Source organism: Sinocyclocheilus grahami, unplaced genomic scaffold (genome assembly GCF_001515645.1).
Source record: "Sinocyclocheilus grahami isolate Dianchi unplaced genomic scaffold, SAMN03320097.WGS_v1.1 scaffold110.1, whole genome shotgun sequence".
Taxonomy (NCBI): Eukaryota; Metazoa; Chordata; class Actinopteri; order Cypriniformes; family Cyprinidae; genus Sinocyclocheilus; species Sinocyclocheilus grahami.
This window is the reverse complement of record NW_015505289.1, coordinates 2196683-2222840: the sequence shown is the minus strand read 5'-3', so window position 1 is coordinate 2222840 and position 26158 is coordinate 2196683. Positions and strand designations below refer to the sequence as shown.

At 36.9% G+C, this 26158-nt stretch overlaps 1 protein-coding gene across 5 annotated transcripts in view; it reads right to left on the bottom strand.

Annotated features, from left to right (window-relative positions):
* The window catches only part of mef2ca (myocyte enhancer factor 2ca), a 36046-nt gene extending 16216 nt beyond the window's left edge, over positions 1-19830 (bottom strand). For 2 of the 5 annotated variants that reach the window (XM_016277255.1, XM_016277259.1), the window contains exons 1-3: positions 17583-17695; positions 6956-7143; positions 2634-2837 (exon numbers count right to left, since the gene is read on the bottom strand). In XM_016277255.1, the coding sequence (XP_016132741.1) occupies positions 2634-2837; positions 6956-7009 (258 nt within the window). In that variant the 5' untranslated portion in view covers positions 7010-7143; positions 17583-17695. Of the gene's footprint in view, positions 1-2633; positions 2838-6955; positions 7144-16695; positions 17033-17582; positions 17696-18826; positions 19167-19713 lie in introns of those variants that run through there. The other 3 variants (XM_016277257.1, XM_016277258.1, XM_016277256.1) reach the window with 3 other exon arrangements.
* Positions 19831-26158: the final 6328 nt, after the last annotated feature.

The window sequence follows — 26158 nt, the reverse complement described above, 5'->3', positions numbered from 1 at the left end:
CTCTCTCTCTCGCTCTCTCTCTCTCTCTCTCTCTCTCTCTCTCCAGCACTTCACGCCTATTCTTCTTCATTTTCCTTGGCACGACTGCCGGGCTGGAGCTATTTTTAGCTGTGCTGCTTTCTATTTTTAGAAAACTACCGGTTTTCAGGCATTTAATGGGGAAGGACCACATACAAACACAAAGGGTTGGATTGGGGAGGAGGTCTGGCACACAAATTGGGCGTCTGCTCCTTATTTCCAACGCTATGAGAACTTCAGCTGCTCTCTGCCCAGGACAGAGGACGGAAAAGGGGCAGAGGGGTAAAGAATGTGAAAGTCCTCCATCTTAAAAATAACCACGAGTCTCAGGCCAAAAGCGCAAAATACAACACGCTGTTACTAAGTGAAGCAGTAAACTCATGTTAACCCATTTGTTAAAAAGGAGGGGTGAAGGAATGCAAAACAAAGACGTCTCTCTTTTGGTGAAATTCCTGAGGGGATGAGTGTGCCGCTGATTTCTTTTGGGGAAAAAAATACTAAAATTAGATTATTTATAATATTAAATACTTATATACACATACATATCAAACTCAGATCAGATCAGAAACGGTCTGTAATGGAATAAAGGTCTCGTTCCTGGCATCCTCTTGATGTTGTGACTGCAATGTGACACAGTGTTAACACAGAGCAGTATAAACCCAGCAAATCTGATTCACGGATTTAATCTGTCAATCGTCATCAAGGTTCAACGGAAGATCAAGAGCCATCATGCGTGCATGCAACCAACACCTCCGAATACACAAGGGAACCGTTGCCGCAGCAAACAATCCCATCAAAACACTTCCAAACATAAATTTAAACAAGGACTAACAAACTGCACAATGGAATGTGAAGCAATGACTTTAAGGCAAACCTTCTCACATGGAGAACTGTGAGTGAACTGGGAATGGGGGGGGGGGGGAATTAAGTGCTTAAGAATGCATTGGCATGCAACTACATGAAGACAAATTATCTAAATTAGGAGAGTAGAAAAACGTTTGAGGCAAATGTGCCTGAAATGTGGCCAGTTTATAAAAGTAGGTTGACGATGTTTTCTTCGTTACATTTGAAATCAGATCGATGTGCCAAGCACTGGAGGCATGTTTTCTCAGAGGTTTGTGTGGGTGAAATTGGAGTAGGGGAAGGTTGTCACCTCCAATGCCTTCCAGCACAAGACCAAACATAATAGGTCAACTACCATACGCACAGAGCTTTGCTCAATCTCATTAGCTGGCCATGTAGTCATTAACAACGTGACCTTTGGAAATAATTAACATTTTCCTTCCTTTGTGCCAACGGTCTCGTTGACAATTCTCCGTAGAGAGGAAATCTAAGGGTGTGGGGTCTGGAAAGCGTGCCTTTCCGGGTGACGACATAGGGTTATAGTGCACGCTGTCAATTTTTAGGATTAAAAGGAGCATTTTCAGATTACACTAATCAAGAAAATGGGATTAACGCGGCTCCTTACTGGCTTGGCAGGGTGTCCGTGAGATTTGCCTCGTGGAGACTTGATGTTTCTCCTCTCATGAGGCAAGCCATGCTGTTTTCCCTCTCAGCCTCATAAAAAAATCCAGCAGAATCCCAGCTAAGTCTGACCCCAGGGCTTTGCTTGTAATGCATGTGTCAACATTGCAAATGGCCTGTCGAATGATGTTACACTAGACTGAACAGTCAAAGTATAATAATAGAGTTTGAATTTGCAACTTGTTATGTGCAAGTGAAGTGAGTTGCAAAACAATAACCGGCTCATGCTCGAACGCACAAAGATAAAGAGATCCCTCACCACAATTGAGCTCCTAAAAACGCCCCTTTCAGCATCTACACTGTTATTCCTCATCCTTATGGCGTATTTTTCTTTTTCCCTTACTTAGTTAGTAAGAAGAGAGAGCTTGTTTGTGTGGCACCACCAGGCCCCTACGCAATTCAGTCGGGTGTTTTTACTGGAAAAGGGACTTTTCCAGGGGAAATATTTTTCCCACTGCTCCCGATGGGAGTGCCATGGCCTTTCATGCATGTGGGGTGGGAACCTTCAAGTTCTCTCTTCCCAAAGTCAGGCCTGACAGGTGGTTTGGAAGAGCTGAGAGCAGTTTTGCAGTTGCTCTTTGGTCTTTCAGTGGCAGTTTCAGCAGAAGACGCTGAAGTCTTAGATTAGCGGACAAGGAAACCCTTATCTAAAACAACCCCATTCTTGCCTCGTGACCTTTTTAGGAGCTCACATGTCACAAAAGGTGGCGGGGATGAGCAAGCAAGATCTTAAGTCTCTGTGCAGACCACCTGGCTTGGACAGTGGCACATGCCATGTCCTCTTAAACCGGTTGCGTAACATGGTCCTGACGTGATACAGTAAAGTCCTCGTCCCTGTCCTTTAGCCTGATCCGTTCTTATAGAGCACAACGGCATGTGCCAAATGTCCTTTGCAAGGACTATTACAGCATGTTCCTTAACAAATCAGCACCAGACACAGGCCAGGTGTCAAATCCTACAACTTACATACTCTACCAAAATGAACCCTACCTGATCTCTCGGTGAGGCATCTAATTCAAATTCCCTGAATTTATTTGGCAAAAACCTTGATTGGGATCTCTAAATTGTGCTTATTGTCAAGGGGGACTCACCTCCACTATGTCCGAATTAGTCCGACTCTCATGGGGCTCATTGTACTCAGTGTATTTGAGCAGAACTTTGTCCATGTCGGTGCTGGCGTACTGGAACAGTTTATTAGTGGTGTTGAAGATGATGAGGGCGATCTCACAGTCGCACAGAACGCTCAGCTCGTAGGCCTTCTTCATTAGTCCAAACTTCCTCTTTGTAAACGTAACCTGATAAACAAAAGAACAAGGAGAGGGTTAAATTGGGATAGATTTGATACCTCTCGTTCAACGTCATAGACAAAACAAATTATTAGTTGGGAAATGATAGCATTAGGGTTTACATTGTAGGTTGCTGGTTTGTTGTCAACCTTGTTGAAAAGACCAACAGAGATGGTAGATGCTTTTATCCATTGCAACTTACACTTGTACACAGTTCATGGTACACAGTTTATCAGTTCATGCATACCCTGGGAATCGAACCCATGACCTTGCCATTGCTAACGCCATGCTCTTCTGGTTGTTCTTCAGGAATGTTTATCAAATTTATCCAACTTATCTACAAGATTTCTCATCAGATTCACCAGGCAGCAAATTTTTTCAGCAGGCAAGTAAGCTTACTGCTAATAGCATTTCTGTCCAAGCAATGCTTGTAACTTTTTAAACACGCTACTCACACTCCTCCAACAGAGCAATATATTCTTGTGAACTAATACAATAAAATATTAACTTTATTACCATGTTTTTCAAATGCATTTCCAATTTTTTTCATTGGCAATTTCATGACTTGAGTAAAAGGCCCCATCAAAATGAAATTGATTGCTAGAGTGTACAAGGTCCCATCCATCCAAAACCAAATTGTTTGACATGGTACTCTGGTTAGAGAGCTATCAGAGCTCTGCATGCCATGCTAAATTTAGACTGGGGAGTTCAAGGTGAAATTCTGCCCAGCACGCTTCACAAATTGACAGCCCCTGGGTGGCAGGGTTCATAGGATTGCTTTGGCTAATGATGACCCAGCATCACCTAGGCACGCCGGCAGCGTTGTGCACGTTCCATTTGGAAAGGACAGTTTCCCAAAGACACCATTTAAACCCTCACAGAACAAACTCTCTATCTGTGATGAGATGGCAATGAAATTGAGTGTGAAACAGCCGCACAAAAACCCGAGGAACTCTCTTGGGCATCTGCCTGAAATATTCAAACTCTGGATTATTCAATTCTGGCATCAAAATGAGATAGAAAGGAAGTGTTAGTGCTAAGAGTTGGCTTGTAGATGTGGAGACTTAATGGAGTTCTCAGATAGGTCTCATTAAAGCAGCAAATGTTTCTCCAGAGGAAGAATGAATGAATAAACAAATTTGAAACAAATGAAGAGACAAATCCTGAAATACAGTAATAGTGCATTGCTCAAAGGTTGCTCTTTCATAACTCAAGAGTTTTCAATTATGTCTCGGAGAAGCATCAATTTTCAATTTTTTTCTCTTAAAATGCAATAATGGGATGTTAACATGTAGCATAAATGCATAGCTCAGAGGTTTATTCTTCATAACTCAACAGGGTTCTCACTTATGTCTCATTAAGTATCAACTTTGTCCCATATACATTTACTCAACTGGCAGACGCTTTCATCCAAAGTGACTTTGCATTCAAGGTAAACATTTTATGATTTCATGCATTCCCTGGGAATCGAACCCATGACTTTGGCGTTGCTTTACTTTTTGAGACGGAGCTATTTCTCTCAAATGTTTCTCTTAAAATTCCTCAGGAGAAATAATAATACCAAACAGACTTGCATGCAAGAGTACAGATATATAAAATTGACACTTATCACAAAGCTCAGCTCATTTGGTTAAACTCTTGAGTAGAGACATATGCGAAATTACTGGGTTCTATTTTTAAAGTTTTGAAAAGCAGAATGTTCTCAATTGAATCTAATTTCTGTCTAAGAGAAATAAAAGACATACTCAAAAGAATTTTCTTTCCTAAAAGAGTGTATACGTAAAGCATGTGTGCATGTCAATGCACACCAGACATGCATGTGAAGCTCTAATTTACATGGTGTTGGTGGTATTTGTGTGTTGCTGATCCCTGTGCGTGAGTTCGGACGTCATGCTCTCTGTCACAAACAAACTCCAGCAGGGTGATCTTCTCACTCCTACCGCTCAGCACGCTGATGCTCTCACCTCCACATGATTTAGATTATACTCACACTCACACACACATGCACATGCACCGGGAGCGACAGATGTCTTACACATGCTGCTCACTGAGACGCCCCCACACACACATACGGGCAAAAAAACGTTCGCTTTTCGCTTGCTGCACACATTCAGTGCCATGTTCAGCCTGTCTTTACCTTAGATGTCTGAGTCACAAAGACAATTTTTTTACATTTTCCTACATGCTTTCTGATGCTAAACTGCACTTTGAGGCTGCAGCTTTACTCGACCGTGCTTTCCCTGTAAAAAAGCATGTAAGTTTATTTGCTGCGAGTTAAAACATCTCACACAGAATATCCACAGAGAACTTCACCACAACACGGGAAAGGGTGGGCGCTGAGAGGGGGTTAATCATGCCACAGCACTGGGGGTCAGGAAGCACATTTTAGTGCATTTCCTGTCATAACAGGAAGGGTCCAATGGCTTCCCCTCCACAATGGCTTTGCCTCGGCTTCCGGCCCTATGCTGGTCATTGAAGGGGGGGTGGAGACAGGTGGGGGGGAGGAAACATAGATGACAGGCAGCCATTTATCCTGTGCCCTGAGCTGCTGTCCACTTGAACACTAAAGCATTGTTCAGAAGCAAAGAAAACACGTAAAGCAACAGGCTGAACACTTAACCTTTCTTCTAAGCACTTTACTGACAAAACCTCTGAGAAAAACGTACAATCATTTAAAAGGTTCCTTTTTTTTGTGCTGTATAAAGTTCTTGAGTTGGCTGAAGATCTTGATGTTATACTATAGGTCCTTCAGGTCAGCGATTTGGTTTCTGGTTTTTTTTTTAAAGATCTTGTATATACACTACAGTTCAATTTATTTTATTTATTTAAAGAAATTAATACTTTTATTTAGCAAAGGTGACAATAAGCACAGATAAAATTAAGAAACGTTTCTTGCCCGTCAAATCAGCATATCTGCTGAAAATTCAGCATTGCATCACACTAATAAATTACATTTTAAAATATTTTCAAATAGAAAAAAGTTGTTTTAAATTGTAATAATACTGAATTAACAATAATCAATTGTGAATGCCTTTTACCTTCTAATTTTGAATAGAGGTAAAACAGGATGCAGAATTAAAATTTCAATGTAATACCTGTAATTTTAACTCAAAAAGCAAAACTCTAAATGCTGGCTTGGCAATCCCTTTATTTAAAAGTTTTTTTTAAAAATGTTTCTAGATCAATAGACTCAAGAACTTAATTTCCCAGAATTCATCACATGTATTAGATCTCTTTGAACTGCAATTCCAACTTGAGTTTAACTGAGTTCATACTAGCTGAAACCTGAAGACGGTGAGTTCAATTCTCATGGATTCTTGACGGTTATTAGCTTGTTAAGAGCCAGCGCTCTGGTGGTATGACCTGCAGCTATCAGCGTTAGCCATGAAATTGAATAGTTCCCGCTCCAAACCATGATTTCATGTTTGGCCCCGCATTTGCGCTCCTGCACAGCAGATGCCCAGATTTATACATGGTAAATATAAACATTAAAAAGCTGCAGGAACCTAATTGACAAAGTTCTGAATGAAATAAACCATGTAAACCCATGCCACAAAGTCACAACATTAGGCATGACAGGGAAAAGCTGGTTCGATCAGGAAGGTAAGAGGTTGATGTGCTTCTTAAGTGTTGTCAGATGCGGCTTCAGATCCTGCCTGCTAATAAGCCCGGGTGAGTAATAGTTTGGAAAACGCTGGTTGTGGTGAAGGACACACCCGCGGGTAGAGGCATGGTTTCCTCTACTCCGTTACAAGCCTCAATTATTCAGACTCTCCACATCATATCCTCTAAGGCAGAGGCAATGCATTTAATATTGCAATTAAAGAAGTATCAAAAACAGCAATTATGATGATTTAGGACAACCATATTTCACATTCACACACAAAAAAACGCAACACACATGTGCAAAAACGAAAGCAGGCAGTCTGAAGTGAGAATCTAGCTTGTGAGTGTCTTGTGACGCTGTCGTCAGAAGCTGCTGGCACTTCCTTAAGTGATGTATACTTTTGGTGTATGGGTGTGTGTGTGTGTGTGTGTGTGTGAGAGAGAGTGCTGAAGATTTATTGCATTTCTGTGAAATGACGCCACATCTCCATTCTTTCCATCAAGATAACATCTCTTTTTACCTGTCTGTTACGTTCGTCCATTATCCGCGCAATCTGAATCTTTTTCCTCCCCATTATTTCGGTCTCGTATTCCTTCCAATTCCAAAAGTACTGTACACACTTGTCTTCCTTCCTCTCTCGCTCTGATCCTCAACGCAGTCTATTCTCTTTGCTCGTTCCTCTTATTTCAAAGACTCCGGCGTTCGTTCCTGAACAGACAAGACAGAGAAAGAGACAGATTTTATCAGACTGATGTGTGATATCGCTCAGTGCATGAATGTGGGAAAAACAAGGAGAGTCTCGGTTAACAGCATACAAAATCAGGAGTTTTGGAAAACACAACTGATTTATAAAACATGTTTAACTTAGCAAAAAAAACAAAAACTTTTGAAACTTTAGAACACACATGATAGATAGATAGATAGATAGATAGATAGATAGATAGATAGATAGATAGCTACAAGCTCACACAGATGTGGCTGTGGTCGTCAGCGGCCTTCAGAGAACACAAGTACCCAGCTGAAGACCAGAGCAACCTACACAAGAGGAAATAAAACTCAAGGGCAACCCACAATGCAAATAAGAGAGAGCAGAGAGCTTTGGGGAGCAGAGGTGAAATGCTCACGCTCACAACGAGAGGGAGGGAAAACACGCGGCCTATATAGAAATCGAAAATCAGCAGCAGAGATCTTCAGGGGGCTTCTCTTCTCTTCACTTAGACATTGGCAATGTATGCATCAAGATGTGACCTTTTGATTATGTTTCAAATCGACTGATAAAAGCCAGAGAGATGTGGAGGATTTATGAAGGAGGGATGGAAAGAGCAGATGATACATCAGAAGAGGAAGTTACAGGAATGTTGTGACAGCTTTTCATTTGAATTTGAAAAGCATACCAAACGATAAAAGCCTCAGCAAGCTCCGCTCGGATAAGAGAGTATGACAATAAAAATGGAAACTTACAGTAACTTCAAGACAGTGGAGATCAAATACTGTGTCTTTTGGAATGTGCAAAAACTAAATTCAAAGTCCCATAAAACACTATTTCTTATTGACTTTTATGGATCCCATTATAAGTACTCAAGATCTAACTTAGCTTGTAGCGTGGTGGACGGTCATGCAGTGAACAACACCTTACATAACTTTAAGCTGTTCAGGACATGTAATCCATTAAACCCAGACTCAAAGAGTTCCCTTTAGCCACTGGGCCAATGATGTCCAGCTCACTCATCTCCAACTAACTGATCAGTCTGGTTATGTGTAGCGGTTTCATTTCAGGATTAGCCGTTCAAGCTGAAGTTATTCAAGGACATCTTGTACATGCTCTGGGGGACATTGTTGTCTTGTTTAATGATAGTCATTTATGCAGTTCAGCGGCCATTTTTGAGCACAGATTCAAGTATCCAAATAATTTGTATTTTATAGCCAATAACCAGATTGACAAGATGGTAACTGTTTAGCACATATGCAACCTGGAATATGAAAATCAATGCTTTTTAAAAATAAAATAAATCAAATTAAAATAATTTGATCACGTAAAATAACTAAATTATTTTATTAATTACAATATAAATTAAAATAATTATTATTTAACTACGGCAATAAAATAAAATAAAATTAATAGTCCTAACATAATCTACATAATGGCAATAATTAATCAGATGGATGTTAATAATTATTTTAAATATTAATATATTTTTTAAATTAACATCTATTTTTTCTGAACATTTAAAAGAAAAGAAAATATAAAAGAAAATAAATCGTACTAACATAAACTTGCAAAATAAACTAAAATAAATTAAATGTAACAATCTACTTCCAATATCAGAACAATGCTAATAGTTACACATTATTTAAAATATTTTTAAAAAGCTAAAATAGGCTAATATTGGAAAAGAAAAGAAAAGGAGTCCTAACATCCTGCTGCCAAAATCGGGCTAAGGCCAAGAAAATAAACAGGGAATTGCCAGGTAAATGTACTGAAATTGTGAACAGGCTCTCGGCAAAAACCCCACAGGAACTGGACATGCCGAGGCAAAATGGCTTAGAGGTCAGAGATGCTAGTGTGTTTACCCATGTGACGGAAAGATAAAGACGGAGAGAGACAGGCGTGGGAGGAGCCGCTGTGTTACTTGAATAGGAGGGAGGGCGGCCCGGTGCCAAGAAACCAAGAGCAGGGATCTCCAGAGAGTAATGTGCAACATTAAGTCACTTTGTTAATCTGCCTCTCTGCTTCTCCTGAGGGCAGCAGGAGAGGACAGATATCTCCTCGTCCCGTGAAGAGCGGCATGGTGCCACCGAAATAAAACAGTGCTGAGATAACACCTAGATATGACTGAGACAGTCTCCTGAGGGGCCATTAGACCCAGGACAACATCCAGAGAAGGGCAGAAAGACCTCCTAGCTAGCAGCTAACGCTTTGCAAATTAGCAGTGGTAAAAGGGCAACCTGAAGGGGAATGTGACACTCATGCCCACATAAGTAAATTTTGAACAAATCCTGTGTCTAACTGCAGTCAATGAATATGTATTAATAAATGCCCCATAGTAGTAGATTTTTTTTACAGTGTAGGTCCCACAAGAGCATAAGTTGGATCAATTAGAAAAGCAATAGCACACCTCTCTTCAACAAGTTGTATGATTTGAGGTACAGTATTATTCACATTCAAAGCACAAACAGTGCAGGATGTAATAAACAGGGAAAGTTTACCCAAAAATTAAAGCTGTCATCATTTATACATCCTCAAGTTATTTCAAACCTATACCAGTTTCTTTCTTAAGCTAAGCACAAAAGAAGATATTTTGAAGAATGTCGGTAACAATAAATGGAAACGTTGGCAACGGTACCCATTGATTTTTTAATAGTATGAAAACAATTCAATGGAAGTCAATGGCTACCTTTAATTGTTTGGTTACCAACATTTTTCAGTGCCCAACAGAAAAAAACAAACTCATACAGGTTTGAAACAACTCGAGAGTGAGAAAATTATGAACTTTTACTTTTTTTTTGTGAACTATCCCTTTAAGGTTAGGGGATCTCAAAACGTTAATAAAGACCTCAAAAAGACAGAAATAAACAAAAGAAAACCCTCAAAAAGCATTTAGAGACAGCCTCTGGCATAACTTGGCTAATGTCAGTTAACAATTGAGATTGGAGCCTGTACAACTTCATTATCACCATCTTTCAGGGCATCTGAAATGCTGAAGACGTGCCAGGCAGCGGAGGAACTTGTCGAAGCACGTCGGAGCAGATCCTCAGAGCTCTTGGCAGACCCCTGAGGTGTCAGACAGCTGACTCTGACTCGTAGGAGGAAGCATCTCTCTGCAAACAACACCCATCAGCTAGCACAAATGGACATAATGACAGGAAATCTTCGCAGACGGCCTCATAAGGAAGTGACATCATTGAGAAGAAACAATAAAAGATGCCTCTTACCATAAACTGCTCCACAATGCGGAAAATGGGAAGTACCAACAAATCTCATGGTTCAAAAGGGCATGATGAGTTTTGCTGTGATAAAACGAATATTAAAACGAATAATATTTCCCTTGCATCGTGTGTTTAAACCAATCACATTCAATGTGAAGTACAGATTCATTTTTGTGAATATTGCAGGTGAAGGCAAACTACATACCGGTTGCTAGGGCATTGCTAGGGTTCTGAGCGATTTTAAGCACAATGCTACAGTATGCAGTTGCTAGAGTGTTGTTATGCAGTAGCTAAGGTGTACTGAGCGGTTTTAAGCACAATGCTACAGTATGCGGTTGCTAGGGAGTTGTTACATGGTTGCTTAGATGTTTTGAGTGGTTTTAAGCACAATGCTACAGTATGTGGTTGCTAAGGTGTTATGAAGTTGCTAAGGTTTTCTGAGTGCTTTTAAGCACAATGCTACAGTATGAGGTTGCTAGGGAGTTGTTACGTGGTTGCTAAGGTGTTCTGAGCGGTTTTAAGCACAATGCTACAATATGTCATTGTTAGGGTGCTGCTATGTGTTTGCGAAAGCGTTCTGAGCGGTTTTAAGCACAATGCTTCAGTATGTGGTTGCTAAGGTGTTCTGAGTGTTTTTTCACACAATGCTACAGTATGTGGTTGCTAGGGAGTTGTTATGCAGTTGCTAAGGTGTTCTAAGTGAATTTTAGCAAAATGCTATGTGGTTGCTAGGATATTGTTATGCAAATTAATGTTTTTTAGCACAATGCTATGTGGTTGCTAGGGTGCTCTTGGTGGCTACTAGGGCATTACTATGCAGTTGCTAAGGTTTTTTTTAGCACATTGTCCAATTTATTGTCTAATGACTTAGAAAGTAGTACATTAATTATTTCATTCGTGAACGTAGCATTATCGATGTTTAATACTTTAGTTTAGGGGGTTATCCAGGGATAAGCAGTAGTAATAGAACCTTAGCAAACACTGCCAGTCAACCAATCTCAACAACCCAGTGGCCTTCAAATACATGCTCGAAATGTTCAAGAACATACGTTCTGCCAGCTATCCCCCGGCTGTATTTCATGGAGAGGACTGCTACATCTCTTTGCTGTCTATCAAGGGAGCATGCTACGGCTCAGAGCAGCGGCCGCCAAGAGACTGTATCAATCAGTGCCGGAATGGGGACAAGTCACTCTCCACCCCACCCTTACGGCTCGCCTCAAAACTTCCCAAGGACAAAGAGGAGACAGCGTCTGTCTTTCTCAATGAGAGCACACGAGCTGTGGAGGTTAGTCGTACCACAGAACGAGTCCAGCTCCCAGACGCCCCGCTACATTCCCATATCCTGAACCCACGGCTCCTGGTGGAGCGCTATGCGTGAACAGCCATGGGCCATGTGAGTCCAGGTTGATGCTGTCCACTTAGCGCGAGATTAGAGAGATCTGACTTTGGCTCACACTTCAAAAAAAATCATTCTGTAAATCATATTCAGTAAAAAAATATATATAATAAAAAAAATAAAAATCTATACACCGTTAAAACATTTAACTAAATGTGAATCAGAGTTATTATATTTAAAAATACAAAGAATAAATACATTTAAATTTATTTAAAAATTAAAGAAAAAACTTAAAACACCAAAAAATAAATAAATAGAAAAACTTAAACTAAAATCATAAAAATGTCAATGTCATAAAAATATATGCATCTTAATCCATATATATATTGTATTTTTACTTCTTTTTATTTCAGCTAATTGCCAATGCAACATTTCTGATTTTTGTTTAGTTTAACTCGGAGTGCTAAAATAAATAAAACTGATAAAACAAAAAAAAATACATTTAAAAAATAACAAAAATTATATAGACATAATTTTAAAAAGCTACTATGACATTTTTAGTAGTTTTTTTTGTAAAAATTAAAGTGAAAAAAGAAAACAAAAATTAAAAAGAATTCAAAATATTAGCAAAAACTAACAGAATATCAATGAAACTAAAATAAAAATTCACTTTTAATTAAGCTTACTGACACATATAAAACATTTTATAGCATAAACCTCAGAATTATATTACATTTATGCTTAAAACAAGAAAAAAAATGCCAATGGGGTAAAAAAAATGATGTATTATCGGAAATCATATTTAGCCTAGCCTGGTATGCTACACTTCCTTATATGCCCAAATCAATGGAAAATCTAAAATTATGTCCTAGTTCTTTGCAGGACTTTCAGTGACCTAATTACAAAAGCTAAGCTTGCAATCACTGTCAGCTACGATCGAGCTATTAGCAACAATTCGGTTAATATTCTGGAGAATAACTCTCAAAACTATGACAGCGAGAGCACAAGGCATTTTGGTGCTTTGCTCATAGTTGGTTGCTCATTTGCATGGCTTCCTTTTGCTGTGGAGATGTGTGTCACACAGCTGTGTTCTCACAGTGTGTGTGCGCCGCTTTGCGCTTCACCGCTAACCGATACACACTGCCAACTGAAACTCTGTGGCCATTCGTAGCCACATGCTAAGATATCACTTCTGTTTTCTGTTACGTTATTTTAAAAGCAGTGCATTCATGACATTAATACTCTGCTTCTCAATATGTCCTCTTTTAAATCTACACCTTAGCTAAAATCAAAAAAACTTTTTTTTACAATATACACTGTTAAAAAATGAAAATGTGCAGTTGTTAGCGTAAGTTAATTCTACCTGATTTGATGCATACATTTATTAAAGATTAATGAAAGATTTAGCTAATCATAAGAAATCCTTTCTTTGATCTGAATAAGATGGGCTGTACTAGTTATAATAAATAAACAATCAAAAAATCGATGTTACTTTGTAAAAATAATGAGATGGAAGAATGATATGAGGCACAAAACTGGTACATATATGTAAGAAATTGATTACTACAATTTTAGCATCTTAATCCATAAATATTTGTCCACGGATTGCCACAACTGACCAATCAGAATCAAGTATTCCAGAAAGTGACAGTAAAGACATTTATAACATTACAAAACATGATCATCTATTTCAAATAAATGTTCTATTCAAAGAATCCTGAAAAAGGGATCATGGTTTCCAAAAACATATTAAGCAGCACAATTGATTTTAACTTTGATAATAATAATAATAAATATTTCTTGAGCATCAAATCAGCATATTAGAAAGATTTCTGAAGGATCATGTGGCACTGAAGACTGGAGTGATGGCTGCTCAAAATTAAACTTTGCCATCACAAGAATATATTACATTTGAAAATAAATCAAAATGGAAAACTGTTATCTAAAATGTTAATAATATTTCACAATATTACTGATTTTTTGATCAAATAAGGGCAGCCTTGGTGAGCATAAGAGACTTCTTTCAAAGGTTTTTAAAAATCTTAAAGGCCCCAAAGCTTTGAACACTAATTTACATTTTTAACAACAATAACGTAAAGTTATTACATTAGCAAAATCTATCAGTAACGCAACTTCAAAAACCAACATATTTAATTTAATTTACAGCTCTCAATGCTTTCTGTGACTTCAAATGCAGAACAGAGATGCTAGTCTTCTCTAGACACTCATTTTGAAAGTAAACCTCATTGTGGGAATGCAAAGAGTTCTCTGTGTGAAGCCTCCTCACTGGAGGATGTAACGCAGTGAATTAAGCATTTTACACCAGTGACAAAGATAGATTACATGACAGGGAAAAAAATCTGAAGGTTTTTTTTGTGGCAAAATCAAGCTATGCCGAAAAACTGCTTTGAGAGCAAGATCAGCAAAGCCACAGACCAGGAGAGCTTAGGTTTAATTTATGAGCTTTTCTAGGGTTAAAAACCAGGTTGAGTGCAAAAATAATGAACACTCGATTTCTTCATTTACAATGAATCCATAAGAATCCATATTTTATAAATATTTTATAAGTGTTTTATTTTATAGTCATATTGTATATTATATATTTACATATAGGTAGGCCTATATTATAAGTATATTTACACTTTTTGAATGTAAAAATTATTTTAGTGTTTTATAATGCATATAAAATAATAAAATAAATATATATTTTTAAAAAATCTTAAGGAATAAGTGTGTGTATATATATATATATAATTTTCGTTGAATATATATTTTTTAAATGTTAAATATTTACATTTTTTGTTTTGAATAAAAAAATGTATATATAACACTTATAAATTTCATATATTTTCCATATATATAATTAATCTTTTTATGGAATATTTATATCTCACTTTATATGTAAAAACAAATGCAGTACATAATGCTTATACATTTTTGTTTAAATATATACTGAATAGTTTAGAAATTTGTCATTACTTATGCAAACTCACAAATATTATAAACCTGGCTTTTATATGATGACACTGAACATTTATAATAAAATAAATATATATTTTTAAATACATATTTTTAAAAAAACTTAAGGAATAAGTGTGTGTATATATATATATATAATTTTTGTTGAATATATTTTTTTTAAATGTTAAATATTTACATGTTTTGTTTTGAATACATTTTTTTATATATAACACTTATACATTTCATATATTTTCCATATATATAATTAATCTTTTTATGGAATATTTATATCTCACTTTATATGTAAAAACAAATGCAGTACATAATGCTTATACATTTTTGTTTAAATATATACTGAATAGTTTAGAAATTTGTCATTACTTATGCAAACTCACAAATATTATAAACCTGGCTTTTATATGATGACACTGAACATTTTTTCAAATGTCTTTATTCAGGAGGTATAAACAGCCCAGCTGTTTTTTTCAAGAACGATGATGGTGACATACTTTTGAGGTTTTGCTGCATTTCACTCAGTGGCTAATGAAGAAAACCAAGGAAAGTGCCATGGAGGTCTGACCAGCACCAGACCACCCAGCAGGATAACCTACACAACTCATATACTGACTGCACTCGTCTACATATATGCTGCAACTAGCTGTTAACGCCACAATTACAACTTCATCCCGTCAAGCCCTTTATGAAACTGCTGGTTTTTCCTTAATACGACAAACCGACGAAGCTCCTGAAACTAGCTTTAACATCATCACCAGGCCTCTCATAACATCTAAATCAAGAGGTTTTCGCATGATTAGCTTTTCCAAATGATAAAATACATCAACGTTAGCTTTACTTACGATATTTATTCATTAACGTCTCACCATCAAGTGACTCCGTGCACAGCTTGTGTGAAAGAAAGCACAGTGGCTGTTGTTGTCATCATTTATTGCTGTTAAGTTGTCATCATTCACCACTAACTAATGCAATCACACGTCAGGTTTATAGTTTCCTGATGGCAATAAACAGATGAAGTGTGTGCCATAATTTGAGAGGCACATTGCAGAGTCTCAGTGCATGGCACACGTTTCCGGTTTGTGTACAAGCATTTTAACTCATCTAAAGCTTCTCTGCATTTTAAAAAATCACGCGTATTTGTTCCTTCTTGCCACTCTTTCAATACTAAATACTAAAACACTCTCCCAAAAACGCCACAATGGATGTTATTAAGTATAGGGAGGAGCACTAAGCTTTCCTGGATCACATTTTGCCCTTTGGTCATTATTATTGTACAAGCACCAGAGGAGAGCACTTCTCTCTCATCTAAACGGCTGGGAACCCCATCCTGGATATTCCAGGTGAACTGTTAAGCCATTAGTTTCAGTTAGCACTGCCATAAAAAATAACTTGTTTACAGTTCTCCAATTACCACAGCAGAGTATAAATAGAGATGCTATTCACATAATTACACCATTTTGGAAAAGTTGCTTGTTTCGTGTTAAATAAAGCATGCCAGACAACAATTCAAATATGAAAAAATAAATAAATAAAAACACAAACTTAGTACTGCCAATGCAGATATTTGGATTTCTAAAAGCACAGTTGTTATACTGTTCCATAGTATATATTATTATTTTATATTCAGAATTTTAAACTATACGATTCTAGTATTTAATGTTATACGACTTAAACTATTATATATATATGACTAAAATTACTTGTAGATGATTCTATTCTATGATTTTCTATTACTTTTTCAACTATATTACAGTATATAATTACTTCAACTATACTAGCATTACTTGTAAACCCATTCTTTTCTATACTAATGTATAGTCTTTTCTATTCTATTACCTTTTAAACTGTACTATTCTAGTATATATTACTTATACTATTCTAGTATACTTACACTGTTCTATATTACACTAGTATATAGGCTACTATTCTACTGACTGTTAAACTATACTATGTTATTCGACACTAACTAGTCGCACTATTCTATTAACCACAAAGCTTAGAGTTGTGACAGTTCAACTTACTTTGTAATGCATGAGGGTGTCAGGTCCAGAAAGCATGCATGCGCTGGTGTTAATGGTCAGACACGCACCGGTCCAGAACTCTTCACGCGCTCTTCAAATCCAGAACCGCGTCAAAGCGCTTCATGTGCGCGTCAATGTGAGAATGATCGCTGAACTCCGCGTCTCTCATTGGTTTTGACACATGCAGCGATGGAAGCAAAAGCGTTTTTTAAATAGCAAGAACAAACAACTGAAGATGTCCAGAGTTATCCTGGGTGGATCAGTGTTTGGGGTCTCCTCTAGTTTACTGACACGATCCTCACGAGCGTCTGTTCGTCACACAGAAGAGAAGAGAATCATTCTGTCTCGCTCTATCTTTGTAAAGAGGGCGGGGCTAACGCGTACAGTAACTCACACCCGCACGCGCGTGACGCGACGCGTCCTAAAAGAACGCTCAGTCGCGTTGCGTCTTTAATTATTGCACTCAAGGGTTTATATCTGTTTTCATTTTCTCCAGTTATTTGAAGGGAAACTTTTTTTCTTTCTGTGACTATCTTTTATTTTTTTAGTTTTTCTTCACCTGATTCAATTTACAAATTAAATTAAATAAATAGCCTACAAATAATAAGATCATAATATTCAATAATGAATAATTGTTACAACCAATACTCTAATTGGTATAGCCTATTAATATATTTCATATAATTACTATTATTGGTTAATTTACGGTACAATTTTATAATAGCCTAATTATTCAATTGAATAATAAAACTAAACGGCTAAATTAATTAAGCATACAATGTCTAATTATTATGTTTAAGTATATCATTTAAACATACAACCAAATATTTAATACATTGAATAATTTATATTGACTTGATTTATTGACTTATTGAAATTATTCTTACCAATCACTTGCTCATAACCTTCCGTTTCAGCTTTATTATCTTCTCCCTCTGAATCTTCACTGCTTTTGTGTCTCCATCAAATGGGTATTTTTGGCTTTCGGGTCCTTCGTTTGGCACCTAGAAAAAAGAAATATTCATCAAATTATATGAATTAGTTATTAGTCTGGGGAATAATCACTGAACATCACATTAAAACGCATCAGTGCGGCAGCGAGAAGTGTCTCTGTGACTCATCAGCGCATGCTAGTGGCGGGTTGGAGTATTACACCTCAATGAATCCAGACTTACCACACATCCTTTCAATAACCATAACAGCTCGATCAGAGGGCTTATGTATTTATTCATTCAGCTGAGACCAGGTCTGTTAAAGGCTTTTAAAGTGTATCTCGATAACTGAGCATTAGGGAGAGAGCGGAAACTGTTTAACCACTCTTGTCCAAGAAAAGCTATGTGCGTGTTAATAAACACAGAACTCTGACAACCCTTTACCTTTCCAACACTTTTCCTGGCAGGCCACTAATGCTGACACTCACAAAGGAACATGGGCACTCTGAGGGGGGCATGTTTTTCATTGAACAATTTCCCCTGGAGCTGCCAAGTGCGGGTAAGGGTAAAACCTCCATGTGAAGTTTATCAACTTTGAGTGTAATCTTAAGTGTCTGTGAAGATTTGGTGGTGGTTATTAGGATTTTGCTATTGTTTGTGTTTTCTAAGGCCACGTACACACTGCAACTAAATTCGGTTGTCAATCACGTTTTAGTGCTTAATCCTGTTCTATACACACACACTTCAGTCATTTACCGGAGTGATACTGTTCCATAGTATATATTATTATTTTATATTCTGAATTTTAAACTATACGATTCTAGTATTTAATGTTATACGACTTAAACTATTATATATATATATATGACTAAAATTACTTGTAGATGATTCTATTCTATGATTTTCTATTACTTTTTCAACTATATTACAGTATATAATTACTTCAACTATACTAGCATTACTTGTAAACCCATTCTTTTCTATACTAATGTATAGTCTTTTCTATTCTATTACCTTTTAAACTGTACTATTCTAGTATATATTACTTATACTATTCTAGTATACTTACACTGTTCTATATTACACTAGTATATAGGCTACTATTCTACTGACTGTTAAACTATACTATGTTATTCGACACTAACTAGTCGCACTATTCTATTAACCACAAAGCTTAGAGTTGTGACAGTTCAACTTACTTTGTAATGCATGAGGGTGTCAGGTCCAGAAAGCATGCATGCGCTGGTGTTAATGGTCAGACACGCACCGGTCCAGAACTCTTCACGCGCTCTTCAAATCCAGAACCGCGTCAAAGCGCTTCATGTGCGCGTCAATGTGAGAATGATCGCTGAACTCCGCGTCTCTCATTGGTTTTGACACATGCAGCGATGGAAGCAAAAGCGTTTTTTAAATAGCAAGAACAAACAACTGAAGATGTCCAGAGTTATCCTGGGTGGATCAGTGTTTGGGGTCTCCTCTAGTTTACTGACACGATCCTCACGAGCGTCTGTTCGTCACACAGAAGAGAAGAGAATCATTCTGTCTCGCTCTATCTTTGTAAAGAGGGCGGGGCTAACGCGTACAGTAACTCACACCCGCACGCGCGTGACGCGACGCGTCCTAAAAGAACGCTCAGTCGCGTTGCGTCTTTAATTATTGCACTCAAGGGTTTATATCTGTTTTCATTTTCTCCAGTTATTTGAAGGGAAACTTTTTTTCTTTCTGTGACTATCTTTTATTTTTTTAGTTTTTCTTCACCTGATTCAATTTACAAATTAAATTAAATAAATAGCCTACAAATAATAAGATCATAATATTCAATAATGAATAATTGTTACAACCAATACTCTAATTGGTATAGCCTATTAATATATTTCATATAATTACTATTATTGGTTAATTTACGGTACAATTTTATAATAGCCTAATTATTCAATTGAATAATAAAACTAAACGGCTAAATTAATTAAGCATACAATGTCTAATTATTATGTTTAAGTATATCATTTAAACATACAACCAAATATTTAATACATTGAATAATTTATATTGACTTGATTTATTGACTTATTGAAATTATTCTTACCAATCACTTGCTCATAACCTTCCGTTTCAGCTTTATTATCTTCTCCCTCTGAATCTTCACTGCTTTTGTGTCTCCATCAAATGGGTATTTTTGGCTTTCGGGTCCTTCGTTTGGCACCTAGAAAAAAGAAATATTCATCAAATTATATGAATTAGTTATTAGTCTGGGGAATAATCACTGAACATCACATTAAAACGCATCAGTGCGGCAGCGAGAAGTGTCTCTGTGACTCATCAGCGCATGCTAGTGGCGGGTTGGAGTATTACACCTCAATGAATCCAGACTTACCACACATCCTTTCAATAACCATAACAGCTCGATCAGAGGGCTTATGTATTTATTCATTCAGCTGAGACCAGGTCTGTTAAAGGCTTTTAAAGTGTATCTCGATAACTGAGCATTAGGGAGAGAGCGGAAACTGTTTAACCACTCTTGTCCAAGAAAAGCTATGTGCGTGTTAATAAACACAGAACTCTGACAACCCTTTACCTTTCCAACACTTTTCCTGGCAGGCCACTAATGCTGACACTCACAAAGGAACATGGGCACTCTGAGGGGGGCATGTTTTTCATTGAACAATTTCCCCTGGAGCTGCCAAGTGCGGGTAAGGGTAAAACCTCCATGTGAAGTTTATCAACTTTGAGTGTAATCTTAAGTGTCTGTGAAGATTTGGTGGTGGTTATTAGGATTTTGCTATTGTTTGTGTTTTCTAAGGCCACGTACACACTGCAACTAAATTCGGTTGTCAATCACGTTTTAGTGCTTAATCCTGTTCTATACACACACACTTCAGTCATTTACCGGAGTGACAACCGCATTCTACAACTCCCGAAAAATTCAGGTAGGCTATAATAACCGCATTTACAGAAACCACATTTACACTTTTACGCAGCGTGTACAGAACCGAAGTGAGCAACTAGTTGTTAATGACTTATTTAAACCATAGACTGTATAAAAACATGGACGTAGTGTCCGTGACGTCACCCGTAGATTTCCGAAGAGCGTTTTTGAAGCTCAAAAGTGGGCGGAGCCGGCCGTCGCCATCTTGGCCGTGCGTCACTCCCGAATAATCGAAAATGGGCAAAGAGGCGAGAGCAGGTTGCTGAAGCCACGCCCACCTAGCTCGACAGTGGTGACAGCAGCGGCAATCCACCTGTCACTCAAGTGGCCACGCCCCTTAATTATGCAGAACTTTAAGGCTTAATATAATTTAAACGGATGAGTGCATTGTGATTGGCCGAACACCGCAAGCACTCGTTCAATTACAGTTTAAGTCACTTCCTTGTTGGCTTCACGAGAGAGAACGGGAGGTTGCCGCTTGATTTAAATGCGTAGGCTATCATTTGCGGTGCAAGAAATCAAATGGAAGGAGGTACATTAGTGTTGCCAGATCTTGCTATAAAAAACAGCAAATAAGAACAAGCCCATAATCAACTTAATTCCAAACGTATTAACTTAGAAATCAGTAACATGCCAAAATATCGCGATCTGCACCTACCTACTTTAGGCTATTGACTCTATAAAATGGATCGCTCTTTAAGCCGAGCCCAAAGACACATATTGCCTCGCTTATAGGCTAGCTAATAAGTGGACATGGCGACACTTAAAGAGCCTCTCTGCAAACCTTCCAAACATAAACAAAATACAACGTCTCTGTCGACGGTGGTTTAGTTAAAATCACCTAACGTAACGCGTTACTTTGGTCAAAAATAGCGGATACCTAACACGAGTCGGCAAAACGTTGCTATTACCATGATGTCAGTCATGGTCATTTTGAGAGTTCTGTTCCGTACAAACACGAAACTATAATTTAGGGGATTCACTTCTGTATTTAAATGTGGTATCACTGAAACTTAAGTGTGTATGTAGACTAAGATCAACACATTTCCATGAATGCTTGATAAAAATCAGATGAAAATGAAAGATGAAAATGAGTAACTCTGCAGAGATGCACCATGCATTTTACCTGCAGTCACAAAAAATAAAAAACAGAAAGACAGACAAGCTGGCCCCCAGACAAAAGATAAAATAGTCTGTCTTGAAGCACACTTCAAGTTCTATTTTAAAGCAAATAACAGATTTGAATTAAAAAGACAAATACTTTTTGTTTGTTTTTTTGGACAAAGTGAATATTTTTGAAGGTGTCTTTCTGTGTTAATTGAATAGCAGATTGAAGGAAGAACTCGCACAGTTTGGGAATGACATGAGGGTCAGTAAATATTGATCACATTTTCATTTTTACTAAAACTATTTATTTAATATGAAGTTTCCTGTCAAGTACCAGTCTTTTTGCTCAATCCATTTTGTTGTAACTGCTGCAAAATTATTTAATGCGATCCCAGAGGAATTGTTAGTAAGAATCTCAGGCTATTCGTGTCTAACCCATTCACAGAGGGCTTATGTAGTTGTTTGCATGTGTCGCTGAGCTCACGGCTAGACACCTGTAATCCACAACTCATAATACAGAATATAGAAAACATGCTTTCTATTGTTGTAGCTCACACTCTGGTTTCACTGGGGGAGACCTAGCATGCAAAACTCACTTCAAATCGTGCTGCATTATGCTGCTCACCTGACGAGTTCTCAGGCATTGATGTCTGTAAACCTGCCCTAAAGGCACGTCAACCCAGAGTATGTTACATAAACTGATATCTATGCTTACAGGTATGCCTTTTAAAAATATATATCTCATATTACACTACATTATGCCGAAAATTTTACATTATATTTATGTTGCATAAAACCTATATGTACAAAAGCGTACATACAGCATCAAACAAAAAGAAAAATTAATAATCAAATTACAAATTGAGACTCCACCTTCTTCAAATTTTTTTTATAAAAATAAGAAAAAAGGTATTTTTAAACTATATAAGAAATTAAACTATATATGAACTATAAGAGCATTTTTTTTGGTGTTTATAACAAAGAAAAGCAATGTTTTAATATATTATATTTATAAATTATATAATTGATGTATTTTGTATATTTATTGTGTGTGTGTGTGTGTGTGTGAAAAGCCATGTTTTTATATATTTTTGTTATATAATTTATATATTTTGTATATATATATATATATATATATATATATATATATATATATATATATATATATATATATATATATATATATATATATATTGAGTGTGTCTACACACATGCACACACACACACATATATATTATATATATAAAATACGTATAACTTATATAGTGTAAAAGTAGTAAGAATTATAAGAGAACATTTTTTGGTGATGCTATATTTGTACATTATATAATTAATATATTTTGTATAATTTATGTATTATGTATAATTTTTAAAATATATTATACACACACACACACACACACAACTATCCACAGCCAAAATATTAAAAAAATAAAAATTAAACCCTATCCGTTTTTCAAACAATTTAATTTTGTTTATAAAAAAGTAAAGTTTAATTTAATCAATTGATGTCTCAGTTGCATTGAATGATGCCTTTTTACTTTATATTACTTAAATTATCACTCTTATCCAAAGTTTTGAACAATATAGCAACGCAATTAGAATACAACATTCTATTAAAATACGCAAGCTTAATACATCTTCTACTATAGAGTCAAAATAAAAACTGAGCACGGTGCAGCTGAACATGCAAATCTTGCTGCATTGACGTTCAACATCCAAAGTGGGTCATTTTGCGCTTCCTCCTCAAACACATTCAGCTTTTTTAGAGCATCAACCATCGGGACAGCCAGAGAGTCTAAACTGTATAAACACTGGCGCAAACACTCACACTCAGTACATAAGGATAACATTATCACGGCGTCTTGTTTTGAAACCGAAGCTGTAAGAGGAGAAGGCTGCAGTGGTTGTGGGCAGGAATCGGTGGTTTTGTGGGCACCTCAAATGCCCTTGATGTGCCTTTCATTTTCTCAAACACTCTTGATGGATACCTTACAGCTGTGGCCTTTATAGAGAAAGAAACAAGAGGATCTAGCACCAGTAAAGAGCATTCATTTGGGGAGATGTGCACACTAATTCAATCCTAATTTTAACTCATTTATCATTTTGTTTCAATATTATGTGCACTTGTATCAAACACACAAACTGGAAATAACGTTTACATATAAAATATACTTTATATGACCTTTTAAAAATTGCTTGTAAATCTCTAAGAAAACGGGTTGACAGAAATTGAAATCCAAGATTTGGTAATAATATAGAATGTATCTTTTTGTCAGCTTGTTTTCTTAAAGTTAGCACAGGTTTTGTATTTCTATTTGGAACTGGTTGATTGTCGGCCTCATTGATCTGAGTTTATGCATCTCAGTTTTAAGTAAAAAAAACAAAACAACAACATTATTTGTGGATAATTATGGCAATATTCACTCAACAACTGAGGTGCATAAGCACAGCTAAATGAGGCCGACGATCAATTAGTTAAAAAAAGAAACACAAAGCCTGTGCTAATTGAAAGAAAACAAGCTGATAAAAAGATGTTCGGTAATAATATAGCATAATGAGAGATTTACAAGCCATTTTTGGTAGGCCAGTCTTTTTTTGACTGAAGAGACTCCGGCTAGTTTGAAAGCCCTGAGGTTTGAGTTTTTTTTTTGTTGCTCTTTTGGCTTTCCATAGAGGTGCCTCTATGTAGGAGAACAACCGTGCAGTTTCCCCGACACGCTGTGGTGTGAGCTGACTTCAGCCTGTCAGGGCCTTGAGCCGCACACACAAAGTCTCACTGTGTGTTTTAAAACCAGATGCCATGGAGCAATGCAGAAACAATGAGCACCGTGGGCCTTATTTACATTTTTGACCTCTAAAAAAATGAGGGAAATGCTATTGGAGATACTGTATAAAAACAACAGTATTGAAACGAAATGCATGCAGCGCGAAAAGCGTAGGGTGAGCAAGTGTTGGTTTGCGGGGGTTGGGAGAAGAACGGCGTTCTGAGAAGTTCTACCTCCAAAGATAATATTTTCGAAAGATCTTTGCGCACACATCTGGTTCTTTTCAAGGGCGACTTATTGGTAGTGCCGTAGCTTATTTTTCTTCACCCTGCTCCTCTCTCCTACGGTGCTCTTCCAAGCATATCCCAGCGGCCCGGCTGAAAATGCTAATGTTCCCGCCACTTAGTCAAGTCAGGCTCTAGGGAAGTGTTCTGAGGATGGGCCTCTCAGCTCTTTCCTCCACAGGATGAAGTGATGATATCTGAGGGCAGATCAATGAGACATTAATGCAAAAACGACATTGCAGATTCAATATAAATAGTAGCCTCTAGAGAGTTCGCATTAACAGCTCACCTGTTTCCCCTACTATTTGTAGTCAAAAAAATGGTTTTGACATTTGGGTCATTCCCAGGTAAAACAGGTGCCTAAAAAAATAGGCAAAATGCATTAAATATTTTGTCTACTTTATATATACACTTCCATTCAAAAGTTTGGGGTCAGTAATATTATTGAATGTTATTGAAATAAGTCTCTTATACTCACCAAGGCTGCATGTATTTGATCAAAAGCACATTAAAAAGTGATATTGTGAAATATTAAAATTTTAAACAACGGTTTTCTATTTTTCTATATTTTAAAATGTAATTTTATGTTACATGATCATTCAGAAAACATTAAGATTTTTTTTGTAACAATGCTCCTAAAAATTATATTTAATTAATTATATTTTATATATAATGTATTAGTTTTAGATATAAATAACATTACTTTTATTATATATCCCAAATTGCTGTCATGCAACCAATGTGGTGAACAAATAAACTACAACAAATTAAAGGTACAAGCATTGAGACTAGTGTCTATATTTACCTATAGAAGAGCCTCATTCCTGGTTCTCAATAGCTTTTTGTTCACAGTTCATTTGGAGGCATCAGTTGAATAATACACGTATTCATGGCATAAAATGATGCACTGTCAGTTCAGCCCATCATTTTCAGAGCCCAGACAACTTGAGCTTTTCTTTCCTTTCTACATGTTTGCACAGCCCGAAATTATGGAACCGCTGCTAACAGGATGTGTGCGTTCCTGAGGTACTTTGTGAGTATTCCGATTGCATCACATGTCCTGGATTTCATGGGTTTTTCACGGTACATTTACAGTGTAATTTATAAAAGCCGCTCTCTACTAATATGCTAAATACAACCGTGCTGAAAGAATATACGTGCCAGATCGTAATTTGATTCTAATTAAATTTTTCTAATGGCATCCTCAAGAAAGTGCTAAGTAAACATTCGCTCATTCCCGTCACTTTTCCACCAAGTGGTTTTGACAGGATCTTAAACATCTGGACAGTGTTCATCATATGAAACACACGCAATTCTTTCTTCGGCGCCGAGTAAACTGTGGCATACAGTAAGTCTGCCGAGAACCCACCAGGTAATCAAAACAAATACAACACATTTTCTTTAACAAACAGAACCTTATCTTTTGTGGCTCATGGATGCCAGTGC